Raw genomic sequence first — 23,468 nt, 5'->3', positions numbered from 1 at the left:
TGTAAATGCAAAAATCAATCGTATGTCCATATATTAGCAATGAACAAACTAAAAATAAAATTAAGAAAACAGTCTATTTACAATAGCATCCAAAAGAATGAAATACTTACAAATAAATAAAACAAAAGGGCAAAACGTGTACCACTCGGAAAACTACAAATCACTGTTGAAAGCAATATTAAAAGACCTAATGCATGGAAAGATACCCTAATTTCATAGAATGAAAGACAATATATAAAATTAGGATGGCAATACTCTCTAGATAAATCTATAGATTCAATGCATTGTTTACAAAAATCCCAGCTGGCTTCTTTGCAAAAATTGAAAAATGATCCTAAAATTCATAAGAAAATTCAAGGGACCTAGAATAGTCAAAATAATCTCGAAAGAGAAGAATCAAATTCAAGCAGTTAGGGTTTGTCTTTGAGGTGGCAAAAATGTATAAAAATTGATTGTAGTGAAGCTTACACAACACTGAACCATTAAATTGTACACTTTAAAGGAAAAAGACAAAAGAAAATGAAAAAACTATAAAAAACTAAATGTGCACAATTAACTGTATAGAATTGTAAACTGAAAGTTGTATGGATATATTGTAGCCAAGTTATTTTGACATCAAGTGATTAGAATCTCACCCTAAATTAGTATGCACTGTAATTTATAGATGGTATAAGGGATTGTGAGAGGTGGTTATTATTACATGTAATGTTTACTTTGTCTATTGAATCTGGGGATTCTACTTTATTTTGGTGGAAAAAATGAATGCCCAAAGAACTTGGGAATAGGACTATAAATGACTATATACTTCAGTGATATTCCGGAGACTAATATTTTTCTTAAGAATAAGTGACTGTGCTATTGTAAATAAAGCCATGTAATTTGTCTCCATAAGCAGGAAACCCATCTTTTTAAGGTGGAAAAATGAGGTGCTGAATGATCTAAACATTAAGTCAATGATTCTGAGTTCTACAGAGGACTGGAATTTTAAATTCAATATAAAAGCAAAAGCATTGTTAGTAAAATAATGAGTTCAAGTATAAATACAAAAACCTCCTACATCAAAGATTTACACTTTGTATATGTATAATATATACAAGTATACAAGATATATTTTTATTTACACACACACACACACACACACACACACACACACACACACGTCTTCTTGCTGTTTCTTGAACGCATCAAGTATACTCCCACCTCAGGGCCTTTCTTATTCCATCTTACTTCATTCAGATTCTTTCTTAAACATCATTGCCTCAGAGATTCTTTCTCTAACTACCCTTCCTAGGAGAGCATTCCCCAGCACTCTCTCGCCCTTATCCTGCTTTATTTTTCTTCATATTACAAATTACTACAAAATAGCAGACCATTTCTTTGTTTCCTCTTATTTTACCATTAGGATGTCTTTGTCTTTTGTTCACCACTGTATCCCTAGTGACTACATCAGTACCTGGCACTGAAATTAGTGTTTCATAAGTATTTGTTGACTGAATGACTAAAGGAAAGCATCCCAGAGCATTCGTAAGTACTAATAAATCACTGTGCTGAGCTACAGAAACATCAGCATAATTTTTAATCTCACATATTTCTTAAATGCCTTCAAGAAGGAAACTATGTATCTTTTTAAGAAGTCAGGCTATAATAGCTAGGTGAAAACTCAATACAGTTATTTACCTGTTCCCAACACTGTGGTAAAAGTTCAGCTTCTACACGTGTTGGTCCAACATGACGTGCAAATGCCACACAACCTGTCAGTATCATTTGCCTGAAAAATAATACAAAACAACAACAACAACAACAACAGCTTGTATTTGCATTAGAAAGCACAACTAGGACTAAGGGTTAAAAAGTCTCATCTCTACAAATTCACATAGAGAACAAGATTTTTGTATAATCAAATTAGACCTTTTTTTTTTTTTTTTTGAGATAGAGTCTGGCTGTCACCCAGACTGGGGTACAGTGGCATGATCTTGGTTTACTGCAACTACCACCTCCCAGACTCAAGCAGTCCTCCCACCTCAGCCTCTTGAGTAGCTGGGACTATAAGTGCTCACCACCATGCACAGATAGTTTCTGTATTTTTTGTAGAGATGGTGTTTCACCATGTTGCACAATCTGGTTTTGAAAAATTAGACCTTTCGGCCGGGCACAGTAGTTCATGCCTGTAATCCCAGCACTTTGGGAGGCTGAGGTGGGCGGATCACGAGGTCAGGAGATTGAGACCACCCTGGCCAACATGGTGAAACCCCATCTCTACTAAAAAAAAAAAAAAAAAAAAAAACTAGCCAGGCATGGTGGCACCTGCCCGTAGTCCCAGCTACTCGGGAGGCTGAGGCAGGGAAATCACTTGAACCTGGGAAGTGGAGGTTGCAGTGAGCCGAGATCGCATCACTGTGCTCCAGTCTGGCAACAGAGTAACACTCCGTCTCAAGAAAAAAAAGAAAAAAAAGAAAAATTATACCTTTCTAACAATGGCCTAAGCTGCCACCCAGAGCCTAAGTTCCTTAAGATTAGTCACTCAAGCAGGGACACCACCACCTGTGACAGACGTTGTGAAGAGATTTCTGTATAGGTATGAGGCTGAATCTCATAACCTTCCAAATTACCTTCCCACACATACATTCTGAGATTATATATGCCCAATCCTTCAGTTACTACACAACTTCACTTTCTAGACACTAAAACAACCAGTGATTATTCTCCCAGTGTTTCTATAATTAAAAACTACACCTATCATATCAGTAAAGGGGTATTTTAAGAATCAGATTTTTGGTATTATACCTAAGATAACTGTGGTAGGTAGTTTCTGACATGACTCTCAATGATCCTATCTGTTTGAGTGCACACTGGACCTAGTGACTTGTCTCTAATGAACAGAATATGACCAAAGTGGTAAGAGGTCAATTTTGAGATTAGGTGCCAAAAGTCTGTGATGTCCACCTTTCTGGACTCTACTGCCTTCTCAGCAGGCATGCTTAGATAAACCAAACTGCCATGTTGGAAAGACTCATATGGGAAGGAATTAAAGGTGGTTTCTGGCCACCAGTCAGTGAGGAGATGAAGCCCTCAGTCTAACAATCCTTGAGGAGCTGATTCTTGACAATGACCAACTGTGTGATTAAGATTAAAAGCAAATCCTTCTCCAGCTAAACCCTGAGATGACTACAGCCCCAGCCGACCTTTGACTACAGCCTTGTAAGAGACCCTGAAGCAGAGGACCCAGATTCCTGACCCACAGAAACTGTAAGATAAAAGATGTTTTAAATCACTTTCTTTTGAGGTACTTTGTTACAAAACAACAGTTAACCAATAACTAATGCATTATCTTCATTTGAACTGATAGATTTATAACTAAAAAAACTATAAAATTCTAAGTAAGATTTTGCATTCTGTAAGGTGAAAGTAGATTTAAGTGTGGACTTGAGTGTTGATCCCTGATGCACCTTCACCTAAAGTAAAGCTAATAAGTACTTTTGGCCACCAGGTGGCAGCTGTTAGCTTTACATGCAAGGTTTATGAAAATAGACTCTAAGATCAGGTTTTTGCCTTGAAAATCTAAAAATGAAAATGTAATAATAACTGTATTTAATTATTAACTAAATTACCAAGATAGGAAATGGCATTTTTAAAGGAAAAAATAAAATACTAATTTTCCTATAGTACCACCAAGTTGCCCTGGGAAATTTTTAGTTTGCAATGAATGGTACTAATACAGTGATTTAATTTCCCTTATTCCTAGTTGACTTGCATGTTAGGGCTGCTGGTACAAATTAACCTTAGCTGGATACTGAAAAGAGCAAGGTTCTCTACTTGGTCAGGTATATTTTGATAATCGCAGAAAATAAGTTTCAGTAATAGCATTTCAAAGTCTATAGAAGTGTTTGTATTCTCCTAGTTGAGGGGTTCTTTGTATTTTAAAATATAAGCTTGATATCTTTCATAGTTCATTCTTATTTATGATTTTCCAGCATTCTCAGAAGAGGCAAAATTATATCAGTCAGAAAAACAAGTACTGAAATTACATAAAGCTACAAAATCATAAAGTACAATTCTATTATTTTGCAAAGTATAAGCAAAAATCATTTTTTCATTAAGATAAAAATTATAACATAGAAAACCATTCAACTGCTTTATTTTATCCAACTGGTGCTTAATCCATCTCTCCACCCATCCAGGATGCTTTGTTCAAGTCTATACTTATACAGCTTCACTTAATACTTAAATATTTTATGATTGGAGGTAGATAGCTATCATCGTCGCTTGATCAAAACCCATTCTGCTTTCTTCTCATGTGTCACCCTGATCTGTGGCCCGCCACATCACTCTGAGTAGATGCTCAACTCAGGCATCTTTATTTGTGGGTATTAGACTCAGGACTAGCCAAAATAACATGCCGTATCCCTTTAGCCACACAGCAATGGTTTACTGATAACCCAGTGATGCACACATTCATATATTAAGTACTTTATTTTTCTATACAGCATAACCATTAAAAGGTCATAATGTATCTAGTTCATCTGTGGGAAAAAGGTGAATGTTTAGGACAAATCAAGCATGACATACAAAGGCAAAGCAATATGTGAATTAGAAGTCCAAAGGCAGGGCCGGGCGCGGTGGCTCAAGCCTGTAATCCCAGCACTTTGGGAGGCCGAGACGGGCGGATCACGAGGTCAGGAGATCGAGACCATCCTGGCGAACACGGTGAAACCCCGTCTCTACTAAAAAATACAAAAAACTAGCCAGGCGAGGTGGCGGGCGCCCGTAGTCCCAGCTACTTGGGAGGCTGAGGCAGGAAAATGGCGTGAACCCGGGAGGCGGAGCTTGCAGTGAGTTGAGATCTGGCCACTGCACTCCAGCCTGGGCGACACAGCGAGACTCCGTCTCAAAAAAAAAAAAAAAAAAAAAAGGAAGTCCAAAGGTAACTAAAACCAATGAGATACTGGAATAAGGAGAATGAAAATATTGCAGCACATTGGAGTGGGGCTAGTATTCCCTCTGCTTATTATAAAAATTTGGGTAACGTTTCCTCTATTAATTTATATATAACTTCAAACTTCAAAGACTTTCATAATTAAAGAGAAACTGGGATTTAACTGTTGAGGGAGTTTACTGGAGCCAACTTTCTGAGGATTATTAACAAACTTGCTCATTTTAAAACAAAATGACTGGAATAAAATGTGTTGCTAAGTTCATCACAATGCCTTTATAAGGAAAAAGTTTAAATGGTTGCAGCAAAGTTCATGGAGGAAACTTTATACATGCCTTTTTATAAGCATGTATATAGAGCTTTATACATGCATTTTTGTGAACTTACATTGAGTGAAGCAGTAATTAATGCCAAAATGCTATTAAGGCTGTCAATCTGTTGAGTAACACTATTCATACCATGCACAAAGGTACTGGCAGTTTTCCAAAACATTTTACAGAAAAGTCAAGATATTGTAGGAACATACACATTTACATTTTGTCCATCAGGATACATTATGAGCTATGATTGAAGAGTCTGGAAATTATTGAGACCATGAAAGTTTGGGCAAATAATCCTTCAATTCTGCAAATGGCCAGTGAATACCATGCTTTATTGAGATTTGAAATTTGTCAGCTGGGCACATGGCTCATGCTTGTAATCCCAGCACCTTGCAAAGTCCAGGCGGGCAGATCACTTGAGTCCAGGAGGTCAAGGCCAGCCTGGGAAACATGGCGAAACCCTGTCTCTACAAAAAACACAACCATTAGTTGGGCATGGTGATGCATGCCTGTGGTCCCAGCTACTTGGCTACTTGGGAGGTGGGAGAATCACCTGAGCCTGGGAAGGACGAGGTTGCAGTGAGCCATGATTATGCCTCTGCACTCCAGCCTGGGAGACAGACTGAGATCGTGTCAGAAAAAAAAAAATCACTTATAACATGGATTCAATTTTCAATAGTCTCAAATCTATTACTTTGTCTTCAACATAAATTTGAAAACACTGTATATTTTATTTTGTTTTCATTCTGCTAGCTCTCCTTATTCCAGACAATCTTTTTCCTCTAAGCCTACATTTCTTTTGGCTCCCTTCTCCTGTTCATAATAGCCAGGAATTCTTGCCTCTTTTTTAGGCCACTAAATAATGTTTCAAAATGTTTCTCTGGTTCTTGTAATACATCATTTTCTAAGACATGCCTTTATTCTGAATTTAGCGTAATTGCTGTTTTCACTGTAGAGTGCAATTTTTATGGGGTTCATGTGGATTTTGCTTTCTATAGACTAATCTTTAATAAGGAGAAATTGATCCAGCTCCAGTTCATTTTGAGAGAAAGGGAGGAGCCACAGTTAACAGCTTCACTCCCAGAGACATCTCAGATATATTAAAGAGATAATAACTTAATGTTGTTCTGCTGAATCCAGGTATGCTTTTCTCCTTTTCTCAATGCACAGTTCTCTTGAGAATGATGACAATTTATACTATACAGGATTTGAAGTAGGCTGGAGTTTAATTCAGCCAAATATCATATGTAAAAAAACCAACTCTCACTGTGTACTTCTAGGGCTATTTCTGGTCTTCATCTGGCTTTGTTTGTGGTAAAACCACATACTCAAGGATAAAAGATACCATTTGCCCATCTCCCTCTATTTATTGTTTACTGGGAATAACAATCTCTGAATGGATGAAGAAAGAGAAACACTGACAGCAGACGGAATGAGGACAGAAATAACTGACAGCCTTAGATAAAAATAATGGCTGTCTGACTTAGTGCATTCTACTTACTTGTTAGCCAACTGAAACATACTTTTCTCAAAGTGAAAACTACAAGGGTCTTCCTTTTTTTTTTTTTTTTGAGGCAGAGTCTTGCTCTGTCGCCCAGGCTGGAGTGCAGTGGCCAGATCTCAGCTCATTGCAAGCTCCGCCTCCCGGGTTCCCACCATTCTCCTGCCTCAGCCTCTCAAGTAGCTGGGACTACAGGTGCCCGCCACCTCGCCCGGCTAGTTTTTTGTATTTTTAGTAGAGATGGGGTTTCACTGTGTTCGCCAGGATGGTCTCGATCTCCTGACCTTGTGATCCGCCCGTCTCGGCCTCCCAAAGTGCTGGGATTACAGGCTTGAGCCACCGCGCCCGGCCAGGGTCTTCCTAATCCAGCTTCATTAAATGAAATCAGAGTAACAGAAAATTTTCTCAGGCCCTTCAAATGGCTGACTGTTAACTGGTTTTTCACAAATGTTAGTTTTTTTTTTTACTTTTTAAATGTCTTTATAGCAAATTCCAATTTGGGAAGGAAATATCAAGAAATGTCAACCTATCACTACCTTAAACTAGAAGTTCTCTTTCTCAACAATCATGATTGAAAAAAAATAAATTCCACTTGCTTTCAGTTGGGAGAATCTCATTGTAAGGTAAACATTAAAAAGTAGCTCAGAATCTAACAGAATAGAATATATACACACATATTTTTAAGATGAGACACTTGAGATTACATGAATATCAAAACTCATTATTAGGCAATAAGCCATATGAACTGAATTCTTAAGAAGATAGAAAGTTTTGTGTATAAAAAACTGCACCTTGATGTTTTAAGATAAATGGTTTCATGCAAAATCTGCATTTTGAGCTTTTATAGGTCTTAGGATTCATACAAAATATCACTGAGAACATATGTAGGCAGATGAAGTCAGGCTTTTCTAAAAAATCTGCTTTACTGAAGGTTAGTTAGGTTTCTATTTGAGAACATTAGAATGCCTGAGGAGGTCATCAGGCATGTACAGTTTTCTGCTGTGCTACCTATGTGGAACTTGTTGCGCTTGGAGAGCAGAGGAGAAGAGTTGTTTTCTAGCCAACATATGATTTGGCTAGAATACGTTCACTCCCTCCCCCTTCCACTAGAGGGTTTGGGCATAATCTAATCATCAATTACTAGTAGATGCTTCTCTACTAGAAAGCAGAAAAGTGTATTAATGGCAGATATTTTTTTCAGACAAAAGTAACTATCTTGTAATTTTCAGAGAACATTTACATTTTTGCAAGAAATTGAATTAGTCCTTCAAAAATACAAGATAATTTAGATAATGGCCTTCAGTACCTATATCTGTCTAGTCACCTTGAGAAACTTAACTTTTTTTTTTTTGAGACAGAGGTTCACTCTTGTCTCCCAGGCTGGAGTGCAATGGCGTGTTCTCAGCTCATATGCAACCTCTGCCTCTTGGGTTCAAGCGATTCTCCTGCCTCAGCCTCCTGAGTAGCTGGGATTACAGGCACCCACCACCATGCCCAGCTAATTCTTTTGTATTTTCAGGAGAGATGAGGTTTCACCATGTAGGCCAGACTGGTCACGAATTCCTGATCTCAGGTGATCCACCTGCCTTGGCCTCCCAAAGTGCTGGGATTATAGGCATGAGTCACGGCGCCTGGCCGAAACTTAACATTTTGAGAAGGTATAGAATTCCTTTTCAAAGATTTAAACAATGAGACTTGTCAGCAATTATAGCAGGTGAACTATAGTAGTCTGATCTTAGTAGGATTTATATATATTTTAGAAAGCATTTTTGTTTTAGGTTTTATTTATTATGCATATGCTAAATTTCTTAAGAGTGATTTCCCTATTATCTATTTCTTTGTTGCAGTAAATTCCAGGTCTCTTTAAAAAGAGAAGGTGAGGAGGAAAGGGAACCTGATGATGACATTATAGTCTGAAATGCATTTTCATAGGTTTTGAAACCATGAAGGAATGGAATCCATGATGGTGGAATGCTCCAGCGCTGCTAAAATAGATACTGGAAGGAAAGAAAGCACTTTACATTAAAATGCTAATCTTGATGCCTAATTAGTAAAATCAGTAAGTCGTATTGTAATTCTTTTTCAAATATGTAATCATACCCACCTTTGCTCATCATCTGGCCTCTTGATCAAATTGAAAAGTATATGGAGAAGCTGATCTCGCTCTTTAGGTTCAGGATGTAGACATGCTGTACACAATATGAGGGGGATCAACTCCTGAAGAAATATGAGGGTGGAAAATTTCAAATAAAAACACATTGCAGAATATTCTTTTTTTTTCTCCAGAATATTCTTAAATGGACATTTAAAGTGAAATAAACATGGAATAAAGTGAAAAAGGGTAAATTTTAATTTTGGAAGGTTGGTAATTCAAGAGATGTTTACACTAAAACGTTTATGTGTTGGTTGTGGAGGAAATGTAAATAACAACATAACAAAAGTTGCTTAAGATTCAACTAGCCTTGGTTTTTAATCTAGCACTTCCCAAGGGCCCACTAGCTTTTACACTAAGTAACATTCCATTATGTGACATACTGACACTGTAATTTTAATTCTGAAAGTGTTTTTAAACAAAAGTTGCAGAAGTCCACTATAATTTAAAACTTAAAAAGATAATAAAAAATAAAGACCACTCTTCCCACTTCTATAAGGACAATATAATGTCCTTATGATTAGATCTAATAATTTTGTACCCTTAGCACTTGACCCAGTGCCTAACTAAAAAGACCATTTTCATAGATCGTCTCAGTACCACTACAGAGTATCAGTAGGAATATTTGATGTTGAAATATAAATTTTTAGCAATATTTTGTTTTCTTCACATTCAATATGCAGAGGTAAATTCAGCATTTTGTAGGAAAGTAAGAACCAAAAGTTTATTTCTAAGAAATACTTGAAATTAGTTACGTTGTTTTACATTTTAATTAAGATGAAATTCTTTATACTAAAGTACATTCAAAATATACTAATGTTTTTCATTTGAGTGGATTTTCAAATCTAAGAAGAATAATGGTCCAAAAGTAATACAATATTTTTGTGAGAAATCCTCTAAGTTGTAAAAACAATATTTTGTAAATATAGTAAAGAAATCACTATGATGTAATTAAGAAGGGAGGAATGACTACATCCATTTCTTTCCCACCTGCCTTGATACTCACCAAAAACTGTTAAGAGATTTAAAATAGAAATTGATCACTATGTAATAATGCACAATTATTATTGTCTATAATAATATAATGTAACAAAAATAATAATGTAACCTGAAGAAAAGCATGATAAAAAGTCTACACTGTTGAAGTATTTTCACACTTTGAAGATGCTTCCCAAGAAGGAGATGATTTTTTGAAGAGTTGAAACTGAAGCTTAAATGTATGACTACAAGTCTCTCTCTATTATTTCTAAAGTCTTTATATATTATAAATCTTCAATTTGAAGTTACAAAGGTATAGGTAAGACGAGCTAAGAATGTATCTGAGAAAAAAAGAATGTGAAACATTTATTCTGCCATTTTCAGTCTTCCTGTTTGGGCACCTCTTTAGGTTTTATCTTAGTGAATAATTCAAAAGGAATAAAAAATTAGGAAAAAAATTTTGCACTGGGAATGAGAGACAGAGCATATATATAGATCCTATATGTTTTCCCTAGAGGCTTAATGTAAAGCTTGATGGATTAGTCCTGATGCTGTAGAAGAAAATGAACAACCTTTTACAAATAGTAAGTATTCTGTCTGGCTGGAAATTTAACAATATTAGGGTAGGAGATCATTAATAGCAAGGACTACCCTAATCCTTAGTTGATTCCACATGGGCTGCTGAAAGGCAATGATACTAATGAGAGGACTAAGACATTGCGTCATCAGGACATACTAGTGAGAGTAGAACCGTAAGGATGAAAAGTAGTTATTCGGGAAGCATTAAAAAAGTGAGAAGCTATTCTAATGCCTGAAAACCAAGAAAGGCCCTAAAAATTTTATTTGTACTTTGTCTTCATGTCAGATCTTGTTTCCTCCTAATCCCCCTTCCTGCTTTCCCATCATCTCTACATGTATACTTCTCATACTGTTTAAAGTTATGAAACGAAGGTAAGACAGCAGCTATAATTGCTAACACACACACACACACACACACACACTCTTAAAATGTAGAGTATAATCTTTTACTTCTTTATCTCAAAAACAAGCATACAAAAACAACTGTGTTGGTCTTCATCCTTTACGCCTTATATTTTATTTTCTTTTTCTTTTTTAACATGAGGCTTAGTGATCCTTAATCAAGGAGGAAGTTTAAGTCATACATTAATATGGACAATATTTTAACTGAAATATGGCTACAGATGTGCCAAACTGAGAACTCTGGCCCAGGAGCTGAAAGAGTTCTTACCTTGGTTTACTCCTTAGTACCAAAGAAACTAAAGAAAAGCACAAATTTCTCTTTCAGTTTCTTAAAGTGAAACATGTAGGAATTCAGATTAAAGCACAAATGGAAAACACTTCACAGACATTCTGCAATTTATCTATTGCTGATAATTTTTCCTTCTGAAAGCAAAGATGGCCTAAAAAAAGCCCGTTCAACACAGCAGGCGCTACGAATCAATTCAAACTGACATATTAGAAGGAAAGTATTTGTGAGTCCTTATCTCCTTGAACCTTAAATTTCTGTGAATTTAGGACTTTGAAAAAAATACTTTTCACTTTTCTTAATCACAGTAATAATTGATATTGCCATCAGCTTTTATTTCTTGCTGGCAAATTAACAACATATGGGAAGTCACTGCCAATAATTTTTGGTTGCTATTCCATGCCAACGAGAGTGGTCCACCTTGGCATATTACAGCTATGGCAGTTACAACTCAGAGTGTAAAGGATGCTGGATGGCTTCTTCCTCTTACAGCAACACAGAGCTGAGAAGAGGTCCAGTAAGTGAGGAAGAAAAATGCAGAAAGAGTGGTCTGTTTCTGACAGAGCCAGCAAGGATAAGATTAGGATAATTGCTAGATTGAGACTGGTCCCAAATCTGCTAATTTCTCCATTATCCATTTATTTATAACTTCTATTTGTATTGCTATTAAAATAAAATAATAGATTCTATAAGTATATGTCTGTTGTGTTACTTATTCACATTTATTGTGAATTCATCTTTCAAGCCTTTGAAACACTAATAAATCCACACCAGAATTTACTAAGTTTGTATTTACCATTTTCAGACTATTCATAAGTTAATAGACTTGAATCAATACTCTCCTTTTGGCATCACCTCTCACACTGAAAAAGTATAGTCTTAAAACTTTCTTTATAATTCTGAATACAGCATTTAAAAAATGGTGATTAAATTTCCATCAGAAGACAAGGTGTTCTAAAAATATCTTTGAAAGACTAAATGTAAATGAGAATAATAGAGTAATAAAAAATCCTTAGGCATATTAGATTTAATATCTCATGTAATATTAAAATAATAACCATGGTAAGAAAATACCTATGACTTGGGTAATATCAGATCCAAGAGGTAATTTTTCTGCTTCACATAATAAACTTAGGTGTCTGCATTTCTTTCTTTTTATTAAGAGACTGGGTCTTGTTATATTGCCCAGGCTTGAAGGCAGTTGGCTATTCACAGGCGTGATTGTAGCACACTACTGCCCCAAACTCTTGGGCTCAGGAGATCTGTTGAGGGCAGTGACTATTGGGGGCTGGTGTTGCTCTGAGTGGTAAAAGTAATTTGCCAAGACAGTTGTGGGTAAAGAAAGGCAGATTTATTAGACAAAGTAGGAAAATACAAGGAAGGAAATTGCAAGAAAGGAAACGGCAGACCAGCAAGAGAGGAGCTAACTGCAAGGAGACAAAAAGTTGCTGGTGCTCATGCTGTGTGCTGAAGAGGGCTTTGTGCAGTACTGATAAAGCCAAGGTTGCTGCAGTGAGCTAACTTGCATTTTTCTATTGGCTGAGGTGTCTGGTGATAGCTTTGTGCAGGAAGACTGTGAGTTATTTGCACAGGAGGGCTACGTGTCCTGGACCATGAAGAAAAGCAGACTTACAGCTGATCCACTTTCTTTTTTTGCTTTCCCTCAGTCTCGCCAGGCCAACTCCCACTCCTTATTTAGAATTCCACAAGATCCTCCTGCCTCAGCCTCCTGAGTAGCTGGAACTATGTGTCACTGTGCCCGGATAATATATCCATACTTTAAGCAATAGGAATCTTTAATATTTTAAAACATGATTTGGCAACATAGAGAGTACTCAGTAATGTGTATTGAAGTGAAATATTTAACAGAGTGTCTATGATCATTAAAGAGAAAATCAGTATAGTAATCCTACTGCAGGATTTCTAGGATTTTTAGATTTCATTAATAGAAGAGGATTGGAATTCGAAATCAGCCTGGGCAAGATGGCAAAACCCCATCTCTACCAAAAATACAAAAATTAGCTGGGTGTGGTGGTGTGCACCTGTAGTCACAGTTACTTGGGAGGCTGAGGTAGGAGGATCTACTGAGGCCAGAAGGTCAAGGCTGCAGTGAGCTGTGATCGCGCCACTGCACTCCAGCCTGGGTGACAGAGTGAGACTCTGTGATCAAAAAAAATAAAAAAAGAAAATGGTTTTCTTTGAGTCAATGGTAATCTTTTGAAATTTAAATTTCAATATTTAATATCCATATTTAAACAAATCGAGATAATTCTTTTGCACAATCCAAAGGAAAGAACATATGCTGAAAACAACTGGGGGTGGAGTAGAAATGACTGAAGAAGGAAGGAAAGACAATAAGCAATATAGAAATATCTGTTTCAAAGCAGCTAAGATATCCTTGGCTTATCAGTACTCTAATTGTCAAGATTATATACAAATATAATGTGATATCATATTTACTTATTATTTTATTTGGATTTTTATTTTGATTATATCCAAATATAATGAGACATTATTTTACTTTTAGTGTCAAGATACAAGATACACTTGTATCTTGGCTAATCCGTACCCTAATTGTCACATTACACTATATCCAAATATATTTATATGCAAATATATATTACATTTGGATATAATGTGAAAATTAGGGTACAGATCAGCCAAGATACAAGTGTATAAAATTTGATACATAGCACAGAAGGCATGGAGGAATCCAAACAAAAGGTTTATCAGTACCAGACAAGGAGGGTCAAGAAGGTAATGTAAACATGTAAAATAAAGGTAATGTAAACATATAAATAAAATAAACATGTAAATATAAGGAAAACAATAATGCAAACATGATGATAAACAGTACTAACACGGGGTTTTAGTGACTAAGGGTCAAAAAAGTACGGCAGCAACTGTGGCTAACTAGAGATCCCATGTCCCACCTACAGGGGACAGGAATTGTGCTCCAATTGAAAAAATCATTTGGAAATGTAAGTCTAGTGCTCTTAGACTGGAGGAAAACTTCAGACTAGGAGTTTTCAAGAAAAGCCCAAATTTTGTATTTTTAGGTAAAATATCAGTTTTCAAAAGTCTGATAACTAGCACATCATTTTTAACACTACTGAGTAGGCCAAACAATACCTATCCGTGAGCCTTTGTTGGTCTGTAGATAGTGTACAACCTGTGATTTAAGTTTTCAGTTGAAACTTTTCAGCATGTTCCTATTCATATAAAAAGGAAACCCAATAAAGACAGACATTACAAAGACTCACATAAGAAAAAAAAACAAAAACAAGATTACTCACCTCTGTAAAAGTTTTACAATTCAAGGGCTGCTAAAAATACCTATTCTTAGAATTATTAATATTAAATATCTATAATTTCTGGGGCTCAATCTTTAGGAAACCTAAGTACTTAAATAACCTTACCTCAAGTCTCACTATTGCTAAAGAAATGTGATTTACTCACAAAATTAAGTATGCACACATGCCAACATCACATAGGTATAAAGAAGATAGTCAAAACTTCCTATCTACTTTATTACACTTATCCACTATACTACTGTATAAATCTCATAGAGTTATGATCCTCTGAGGTGATCATTACTCATAAGTTTTCCATGAAGGAAACATGAATGACAATGTAAAAGATCACAGTCTAGTTTCTCATAAGACGGGAGGTCTGTAGAGGTACTAACTACTTTAAAAACTTTTAGGGAATTGGTTCTTTCCCTTGCCTTTGTTGTTACAGCTTTACTGAGATAAGTGGTTTTCTCTTTTGCCTTTTCAATGACAGTTTTATTGAGATATGCTTCATCTTTCATAAAGTTCATCCATTTCAAGTGTATATTCAGTGGTTTTTAGCATATTCAGAGTTGTACAATCATCATCACAATATAATTTTGGAAGACTTCCAATATCCCAAAAGCTGGTCTCCATTAAGTCTCTCCTCATTTCCACTCCCGTCTCAGCCCCAGATTTCTCCTTTGATTTTCCAACTTAGCTAGCTGATAGAATATATTTCCTTGGCACAGAACAAAACTGAAAGTTAAATTTTGATATATGATTACCAAAAATGCTACTTGAAGTAATCTTTTATAAAATTTTATTTTTAATTACAGAATTTCCTCTTCAAATGTGGTTAAAGCAGAAATTGTGAAAAACCAACAACTTTAGCTTATTTACTATATACATTTATCAAATGATAAATAAATTTATTCTATAATTTGGCTCAAAAGATTCAAGTTTCCCCAACCAATCCATTAAAATGAACTGCTGTGTAAGCCACATATAAAAAAATCAGTCCATCTTTTATTTTTCTCTCCCAAAATGAACAGGCAAGGAACTACAGAAAGATCAACTAAACCCAAGGCCAGCAGAAGGAAAAATAAAGATTACAGTAGAGATAAATATTTGACTTTAAAATATAAGTTAGTAAAAAGAGACTACCACTATTTCAAAGAACCTAACAGGTATATATTTTTGTTAAACTTTAGAATCTTTGAAATATGGGTGTATCTTACGATAGACAGCATGCTATAATTCAACTGGGATTCCTTTTCTTTCTTAAAGAAACATAACTGCTACAACCAATTGCATCTTAGATTTAAAATAAGATACACTGAATTAAAAAATATTATAATTGTAACCTGAAGATTGAGTAAAGTTGTTACTTTTTTCTTTTTCCTGTTTTAAAGAAAAACAAATAATGCTAATACCTATATTCATCGTGCTTTCTATTTAAAAAAGTTTAGTTTACTACCCAGTTTTGATTAAATCTTTATCCTACTATCTTTAAAACAGTGGGTCACAAAATCAGTTGAATGGGTCATGAACAGCATGTTTTTCTTTTTTAATTGCTTATTTAAGGATTTTCTTCTTTACTTTTCCAAAATATTTATAAAATCATGTTTGCTATTGCTTGTCTTTACTATGTTTTATAAAACTTTTAATTTTATGTATGTAAGTACATACTGGTACATGATGTAAAACATCTTTTTTACTGAAGGTGTAGTCAAAGTTTGAAAACACTAATAGAAAGTTCTTTATATCATGATATGAAAAGTAAAATCTAATGTTAACTATAAAAACAGCAAAGTAGAGAATAGTGCATAGAATATGGTATCATTTGTTTAAATCATGGGGAAAAGATCACATATTTGAATTTATACATGCACAAAGTATCTCTGAAAGAATATAAGACAGTTCTACAATAATAGTTGGAGTCTTCAATACCCTATTTTCATACTGCACAGAAATTCTAGACAGAAGGCCAATAAGGAAATAGAGAGCCCAAACTTTATAAAACAACTAAATCTAATAAAATTATACAGAACACTCCACTCAACATCAGTAGAATATATATTCTTCTCAAATGCACACAGAACGTTCTCCAGGACAGACCATAAGTTAGGCAAAGGTAATTCTTAGTGAATTTAAAAGATCAAAAACATATAAAGTATTTCTCTGACTACAATAGAATGAAATTAAGAATCAGTAACATAAGAAAAATGGAACATCCACGAATATGTGGCTATTAAACAACATGCTCTTAAATAAGCAATAGGTCAAGGAAGAAATCATGAAGTAAACGAGAAAACATTGAGATGAATGAAAATGAAAACAATATACCAAAACTAATGAGATACAGCAAAAGCAGTACTCAGAGGGAAATGTATAGCTATAAATACCTGTATTTAAAAAGATCTCAAGTCAGTAATTCAATATCTTATGGAACTACAGAAAGATCAAACTAAACCCAAGGCCAGCAGAAGGAAAGAAATAATAAAGATTAGAGCAGAGATAAATGAAATATCGACTAGAAAAACAATAAAGAGAATTAACAAAATCAAAAGTTGGTTCTTGAAAAGAGAAACAAAATTGACAAATGTTTAGCTAGACTGACTGAAAAAGAGAGAAGATGCAAATAACTAGGATCAGAAATGAAAGCAGGGATGTCAGTACCGACATTACAGAAATTAAAAGAAGTAAGTTAATACTATGAACAACTGCTCATCAACAAATCAGATAATCAAGATGAAATAAACTAATTCCTAGAATCACAGAAATCACCAAACTGATTCAGTAAGTAGAAAATCCCAACAGGCATATAACAAGGAAACAGACTGAAGAGTTCCTATACTCATCAAGCCAGCTTTAGCCCAATACCAAAACCAATACCAAATACCAAAACACAAGATAAGAAAACCACAGAACAGTATCCCTTATGAATACAGACACAAAAATACTTAACAAAATACTAACGACTGATCCAAAAGCACATTAGAAGGTTTATAAACCAAGACCAAATGGGATGTATCTCATGAATGCAAGGGTGGATTAACATAAAATCAGGCAAGGGTATTTGCTTTCTCAAAACATTACCATCCAAATTGTACTGGAAGTCCTAGCTAGAGCAACTAAGCAAGAGGAAAAAATAAAAGCCACCTAAATTGTAAAGAAGAAGCAAAACTATCTCTCTACGTACAGATGACACGATTCTATATATGTAGAAAATATCATAGAACCCATAAAAAATGATTAGAGTTAATAAGCAAATGCAGCAAAGTTGCAAGATTTAAGATCAACACACAATGACCAGTGTTGTTTTGATAAACCAGGATAAACCTTTCTTTTTTTGAAAAGAAAATTAAAAGAACAATTCCATTTATAATATCATCCAAGAGAACAAAATACCTAGGAATAAATTTAGCCAAAGAAGTGAAAGAACTGTACACTGGAAACTACAAAATATTACTAAAAGAAATTAAAGATCTAAAATAAAAAGACATTCCACGTCCGTGAACTGGAAAACTTAATATTGTTAGGATGACAATACTCCCAAAGAGATCTATAGATTTAATGTAATCTCTATAAAAATTTCAGTGACCTGTTTTGCAGAAGTGAAAAGCTGAGCATCAAATTCATATGGAACTGCAAGGGACCCTGAGCAGACAATAGTGAAGTGCAGTTAGAGGACTCATATGTCCCAATTTCAAAACTGACTACAAACAACATTTATCAAAACAGTGTGGTAGTGGCATATGGCTAGACATACAGACCAATGGAACAGAACTGAAAGTCCAGAAATAAACCCGAAGAATCTAGGCCCAACTGATTTTTGACAAAAGTAGCAAGACTGTTCAAAAGAGGAAATTTTTTATCTTGAACAAATGTTTCTGGATAACTTGATAGCCATATGAAAAGAATAAAGTTAGACCCTGTTTCATTCCATATATAAAAATTAACTCAAAATGAATCACTGACCTAAATATATATAAAAAACATTTTCTTGTAATTGTTTCATAGCTTTAGCTCTCATATATATTCATATACATATATATATCTTCTATAACACTGATTTGGCAATGGTTTCTTAAAATTGATACTTAAAGCACAAACAACACGAGAAAAAAATTGATAAATCAGATTTCATAAAAATGGAAAACATTTGCCCATCAAAGGATATGGTCAAGAGTGTAAAAAGAAAACCTACAGGATGAAAGAAAATATTTGCAAATCATATATATGATAAGGGTTTACTACCCAGAATATATAAAAAACTCTTACAACTCAAAAACATGAAGAAAAACAATCAAATTTAAAAATGGTCAAATGACTTGACCATTTGCTAGAAGCTAGCAAAACTGACTGCATATGGGACAGAAGCTCAAGGACAGGAAAAAAGGAATTTTCACTGTACATTTTTTTACATTAAAAAAAGTTAAACCATGTAAACATATTAATCAAAACATTAAACCCTGTTTCTAATGCTTTATTTAATCAGCCAAGAATATTACTATGTTCAGTTTACTAAAGAACATTTAAATTTTATTTAAATACCAACAAAAAGGCTTTTGCTGACAAGAGTATACCAAACATGAGAAATAAGAAGTCAAAATATTAATCCTTCAATCACAGGAGTTTTATAAAAATGTAGATTTAATGCTTAAGCCCCGGAGTTTGAGGCTATAGTGAGCCATGACTGTGCCACTGTACTCCAGCCTGAGTGACAGCGCGAGAGCCTGCCTCAAATAAAAAAAACCCAGAAAACAAAACAAAACGAAAAAACAACAACTCTGTCTCCCCATAGAGAGAGATATTTAGATTTATAAGAAGAAATAGGGGTGAAATATTAAAAAGTAATTCAACATCAAGAGATGTAATAAAAAAATGTTTTGTTCTTTTATGCCTAGGGATTGATTTTAAACACTCTAAGACATATTTCATTATTTATCAATTTAATTTTGAGGAAATACAATTTCATTTTATTATAAATGGCAACTTTTCTGATAAAACATACAAATAATTAAATGAACAAAGATAGATGATCAGTTTTTCATGAAATTATATATTTTAATTATAAAAAATTTAAAATCAGCCAGAAAAGTAAACATCATACCACAAATTAGTTCTATGTGTGCATATATGTATATAATCTGTATGTATAACATATCTGATTACTGATGATGCAAATTTATAAATATTTCATGCAGTACAATCAGATTTTAGTGGTAGTCTTTTATGATAATATGACAAATTAAAATGAAAAAGCTAAAACTGAATTTCATAATAATTAGATTTCTGTAATACTCTAAAGATGATATTAAGGAAATACAGTAAAAGGGATGCAAACATTAACACATTACATGGATTATGTTACAAGCTAAAAAAGGAAAAGAAGCTCAAACACCATTCTGCCAGGCAGAACTGCAAAACAATCTGAAATTGGACACTGATCCTTCAAGACATATAAGACTTTCCATACTTATTAATATATTATGACTATTTTAAAATAATTAGGTAAAAATAAAGCCATCAGCAGAAAAATAATCTTTTTAATTGTTTTTATTAAAAATACCTATGGGGATAAAAAATTTAAAGCTCTACATGTTTTCTTGAGGATCAGTACAAATTTCTTGTGCTAAATGGATAATTGAAAATAAGCTTTAAATGGGTTTTGCCAATGCATTATGTACCTATATGTACTGTAGGTCCCAGAAACTATGAGTAAAATCAGTGGTAAATATTAAGAAAATGACAATAGAAAGTTACATGATACACTCTAAAATATTCTTCATCTATTCTTTATAAAATTTTTTTGATCAAAAATTTTATCTCAAAAACAGAATTCAATAAAATAATTTAAATTATCTGCAAATAAATCATCCACTGTCATTTAAATGAGATTATAGATAACATCCCATTAATCTTTTATTGACTAAATATATTTAATAATAATTTATAAATACAACCATAAAGATAACTTCCTACAGTGTTTATGGATCATAACGTAGGCTATGTGGACTCAAATTATTTGCAAATGTATTTTGGATACTTAAAGCATCTGTCAATAACTGGTTAACTGTAAGAAAAATAAAAAAGGTACTTTAAAAAGCTGTTGTAGTCAATATGACAACTATCCTATCATAAGAGAAATGTGATTTATTGCCAAATGAGCATAATAACACATTTATAATCAGCAACTATATGTACATTTATGACTAGTGTTATATTATTCATCCCTGTTAATTTTCAATACAAAGAGTGTCCATTTCTGTAGACAAATGAAGCATATCATACCAAGAGCACAGATAATTAGTTAACTGGTAATGTAAAAACCAGACAGTGTTCATGGCACATAAATGGACCTACAGTAATAGTTAGTGCTGCAGAAGCTAACAATGCTTTAAGCAAAATTGGAAAAACATGAATACCATGCAGTTTTACTGAACTCACCTGACAGAGGTGTAAAACCATTCTCTAGGAGCAGAGATGCATGCACAAAAGTAAGAATATGATTGCAAGTAATAGACTTTAAGAAAATAAAAATATAACACTCAACTTCAAAATGACAAAAAATGGACAACATGATGGGATTACTGGGATGAAAATACTTTTATGTGTCTTACCTCCCTCTTTGCCAATAGCACATTGGGAACAATGTGTGGCAGGCAGCGTCCCAGCATTAACATAACACTTTTTTCACTATCTGCAATACGAGACACCTAGAAAACCAAATAATAAACGATGATAGTGGAGAAATTCTGTGCATAATAATATAGAAAAGTTCATTCGTTAGGTCCTGACACCTCTGCTCTAAACACGCATTCCAATATTTTAACTTATAATAACAACAACAACAGCAACAGTGCTCCAATCAACATCAATATGTCTTTGGGCTAGAAACAGATTTAAAATACCATTAAAATCAAGGGTGAAGCCAAGAAGACCTAATGGGCTCCATTTCTGGGAACAAGTAGCGGGGATAGCACAAGAGTAGGGCAGCCTCAATGTTTCTTTTTGTGCATGAAGAGATGCTCACAAAGCTACAACCATTAGCTATAGTGATAATTTGTACAAAGAACTTGGAAATACAAGGCGTAGGCTACGGAAGGTGATCCAGTCTTACAATGAGGATTGCCAGAGTGCATCCAAACCATCCTCTAACTAGCTCTGTGATATTCTCAATGACATTGTGGAACACAAGCCCATGGGAAGTCAAGTGAAATGAAACACAAAACAGCTAGAAAAGGAGGAGTGAGTACAGAGGTAAGAAAAAACAACAATAATAAAATACCCCCTCAAGACCAATCTGCAAAAATAAATACAAAATAGTTGAGAAAAACTAATATGCAAGCTAATAAACTCAACTATTGGACATAACCACTCCTAATGAAATGAAAATAATGGAGTAATTTAAATAGACAATTAATATATAAACAGTGTACACTTAAGTTGGTTTTCTGAATTATATCTAAGAGACACTGTCATTAGACATACTACTAAAAACAGAGTTTATAAAAGGTCACTTCAATGTTAACAGAAAAAACAGAAATAATCAACTACTTTACTTAAAAGTTAAAAATTTTAGGAACTATATCTTATAGCATTCTTTAAACAATGGATTTGCATTTGAAATATAGCCTTATCACAGATGCTTCTGTAGAAGAGAAACTAAAAAGAAGAAAAACAGCAGAATGTTTTTAAAAAGTTGTGGAAATAGGTGTTATAATTTACCTCGTATCCTAAACGACTATCTGCTGACATTCGACAAAAAGAGAGTAGTGCTTGATGGAATGCAGGAGATAATTTCCTAGAAGAAAATGTTGTATGAAAAAGAGATAATATCAAATAATTACCATTGACATTTAAGGAGAAATTTAAGTTACATATTACAACTTCCATTCCAGCATTAATCCTACCCCACAAATGCTAATCAGATTTCTGAGCCACCAGTGACTTGAAGAACACTTCACTGGAGAAACTTACTTATATAGGTCACTTAGGAGAAAAAAAATCAATAGTAACTGGTGTTCTTGCAGTAGTTTGATGTTATGTGAAAAATGGCAGTTAAAGAGTTAGTGGATCAAACCTAAAGTGGTATAGTAGATCAGTGACTATAGAACTGATTTGAAAATCTGAAATAAGGACTTTCTCCAACTCCAATTCTCTATAGTCCCAAAAAGATAAACAGAAAGGTAAAGTGGATACAAAGGTTGACCTGGTATATTGCTGAGAGGAATTAAAGTTTTGCAGATATATATAGCTAATGATAAATCTGAATATTAGAAAACCACATACAATAAGTCTAAAGATAAATGGAGGCGCAGCTCATTCAATATTCATGATACATTTTAAAGAAAGTTTCTGTTTGCAGTTGAAAATATTAGCCTATTTATGTTTAATAAAGGAGGTTAAAACATTATATTTCTAAAACACTACCAGTCTCTATGTAGTATTATTCATAAAATTATGACTATGAGTTGTACTTTATGTGTTGAATCTGCAAAGAAAAGGCTAACACCAATAATTAGATAATAAAGCTTATTTAGCATACACCACAAAGTGGCGCTCAGTAATTTCTATGATTATAGAGTACTGTACCAAAGCTTGAGCCTTTTGCTGTTTTATGCTCCTCTCATATTCACTCAGAGGGGGACCATAATCCTTCCACTTGCCCAAGTCAGAAACTTCAAATCAGGCTTGATCCTTTTTTTTGAGACGGGGTCTTGCTGTGTTGCCCATGCTGTCTAGAACTCCTGGGCTCAAGCGATTCTTCCATCTCAGCCTCCTACGTAGCTGGGATTAGAGGCAAATGCCATCGTCCCTGGCTTCCTTCCCTTTATTTTCACCCCAAATCCATTCAGTCTTTCAACTTCCAATAATCTTGCAGATCCATATACTTCTTTCCCTTCCCATTACCAATGTTTCAATATAGAACAGGGCTCCATCATTTCTTACTTGGGTTCTTCCCACATACACCCGTATAGTTTCCTTGCTCCCAGTCTTGCTACCTTCCAATTACCTCTAGCTCAGAGGACCCTTTCT

At 34.3% G+C, this 23,468-nt stretch overlaps 1 protein-coding gene across 7 annotated transcripts in view; it reads right to left on the bottom strand.

The window, feature by feature from the left end:
* RELCH (RAB11 binding and LisH domain, coiled-coil and HEAT repeat containing) overlaps positions 1-23,468 on the bottom strand; it is a 121,195-nt gene that overhangs the window by 54,140 nt on the left and 43,587 nt on the right. For 4 of the 7 annotated variants that reach the window (XM_033239094.1, XM_033239084.1, XM_033239103.1 and 1 more), the window contains exons 9-12: positions 22,158-22,233; positions 21,050-21,145; positions 8,856-8,968; positions 1,678-1,768 (exon numbers count right to left, since the gene is read on the bottom strand). In XM_033239094.1, coding sequence (XP_033094985.1) covers positions 1,678-1,768; positions 8,856-8,968; positions 21,050-21,145; positions 22,158-22,233 — 376 coding nt within the window. Of the gene's footprint in view, positions 1-1,677; positions 1,769-8,855; positions 8,969-20,876; positions 20,901-21,049; positions 21,146-22,157; positions 22,234-23,468 lie in introns of all 7 variants that reach the window. The other 3 variants (XR_004443942.1, XM_033239075.1, XM_033239120.1) reach the window with 1 other exon arrangement.

The sequence above is a fragment of the Trachypithecus francoisi genome, unplaced genomic scaffold, assembly GCF_009764315.1.
Source record: "Trachypithecus francoisi isolate TF-2019V2 unplaced genomic scaffold, Tfra_2.0 Contig01474, whole genome shotgun sequence".
Classification (NCBI taxonomy): Eukaryota; Metazoa; Chordata; class Mammalia; order Primates; family Cercopithecidae; genus Trachypithecus; species Trachypithecus francoisi.
This window is presented reverse-complemented; position numbering and strand designations above follow the sequence as displayed.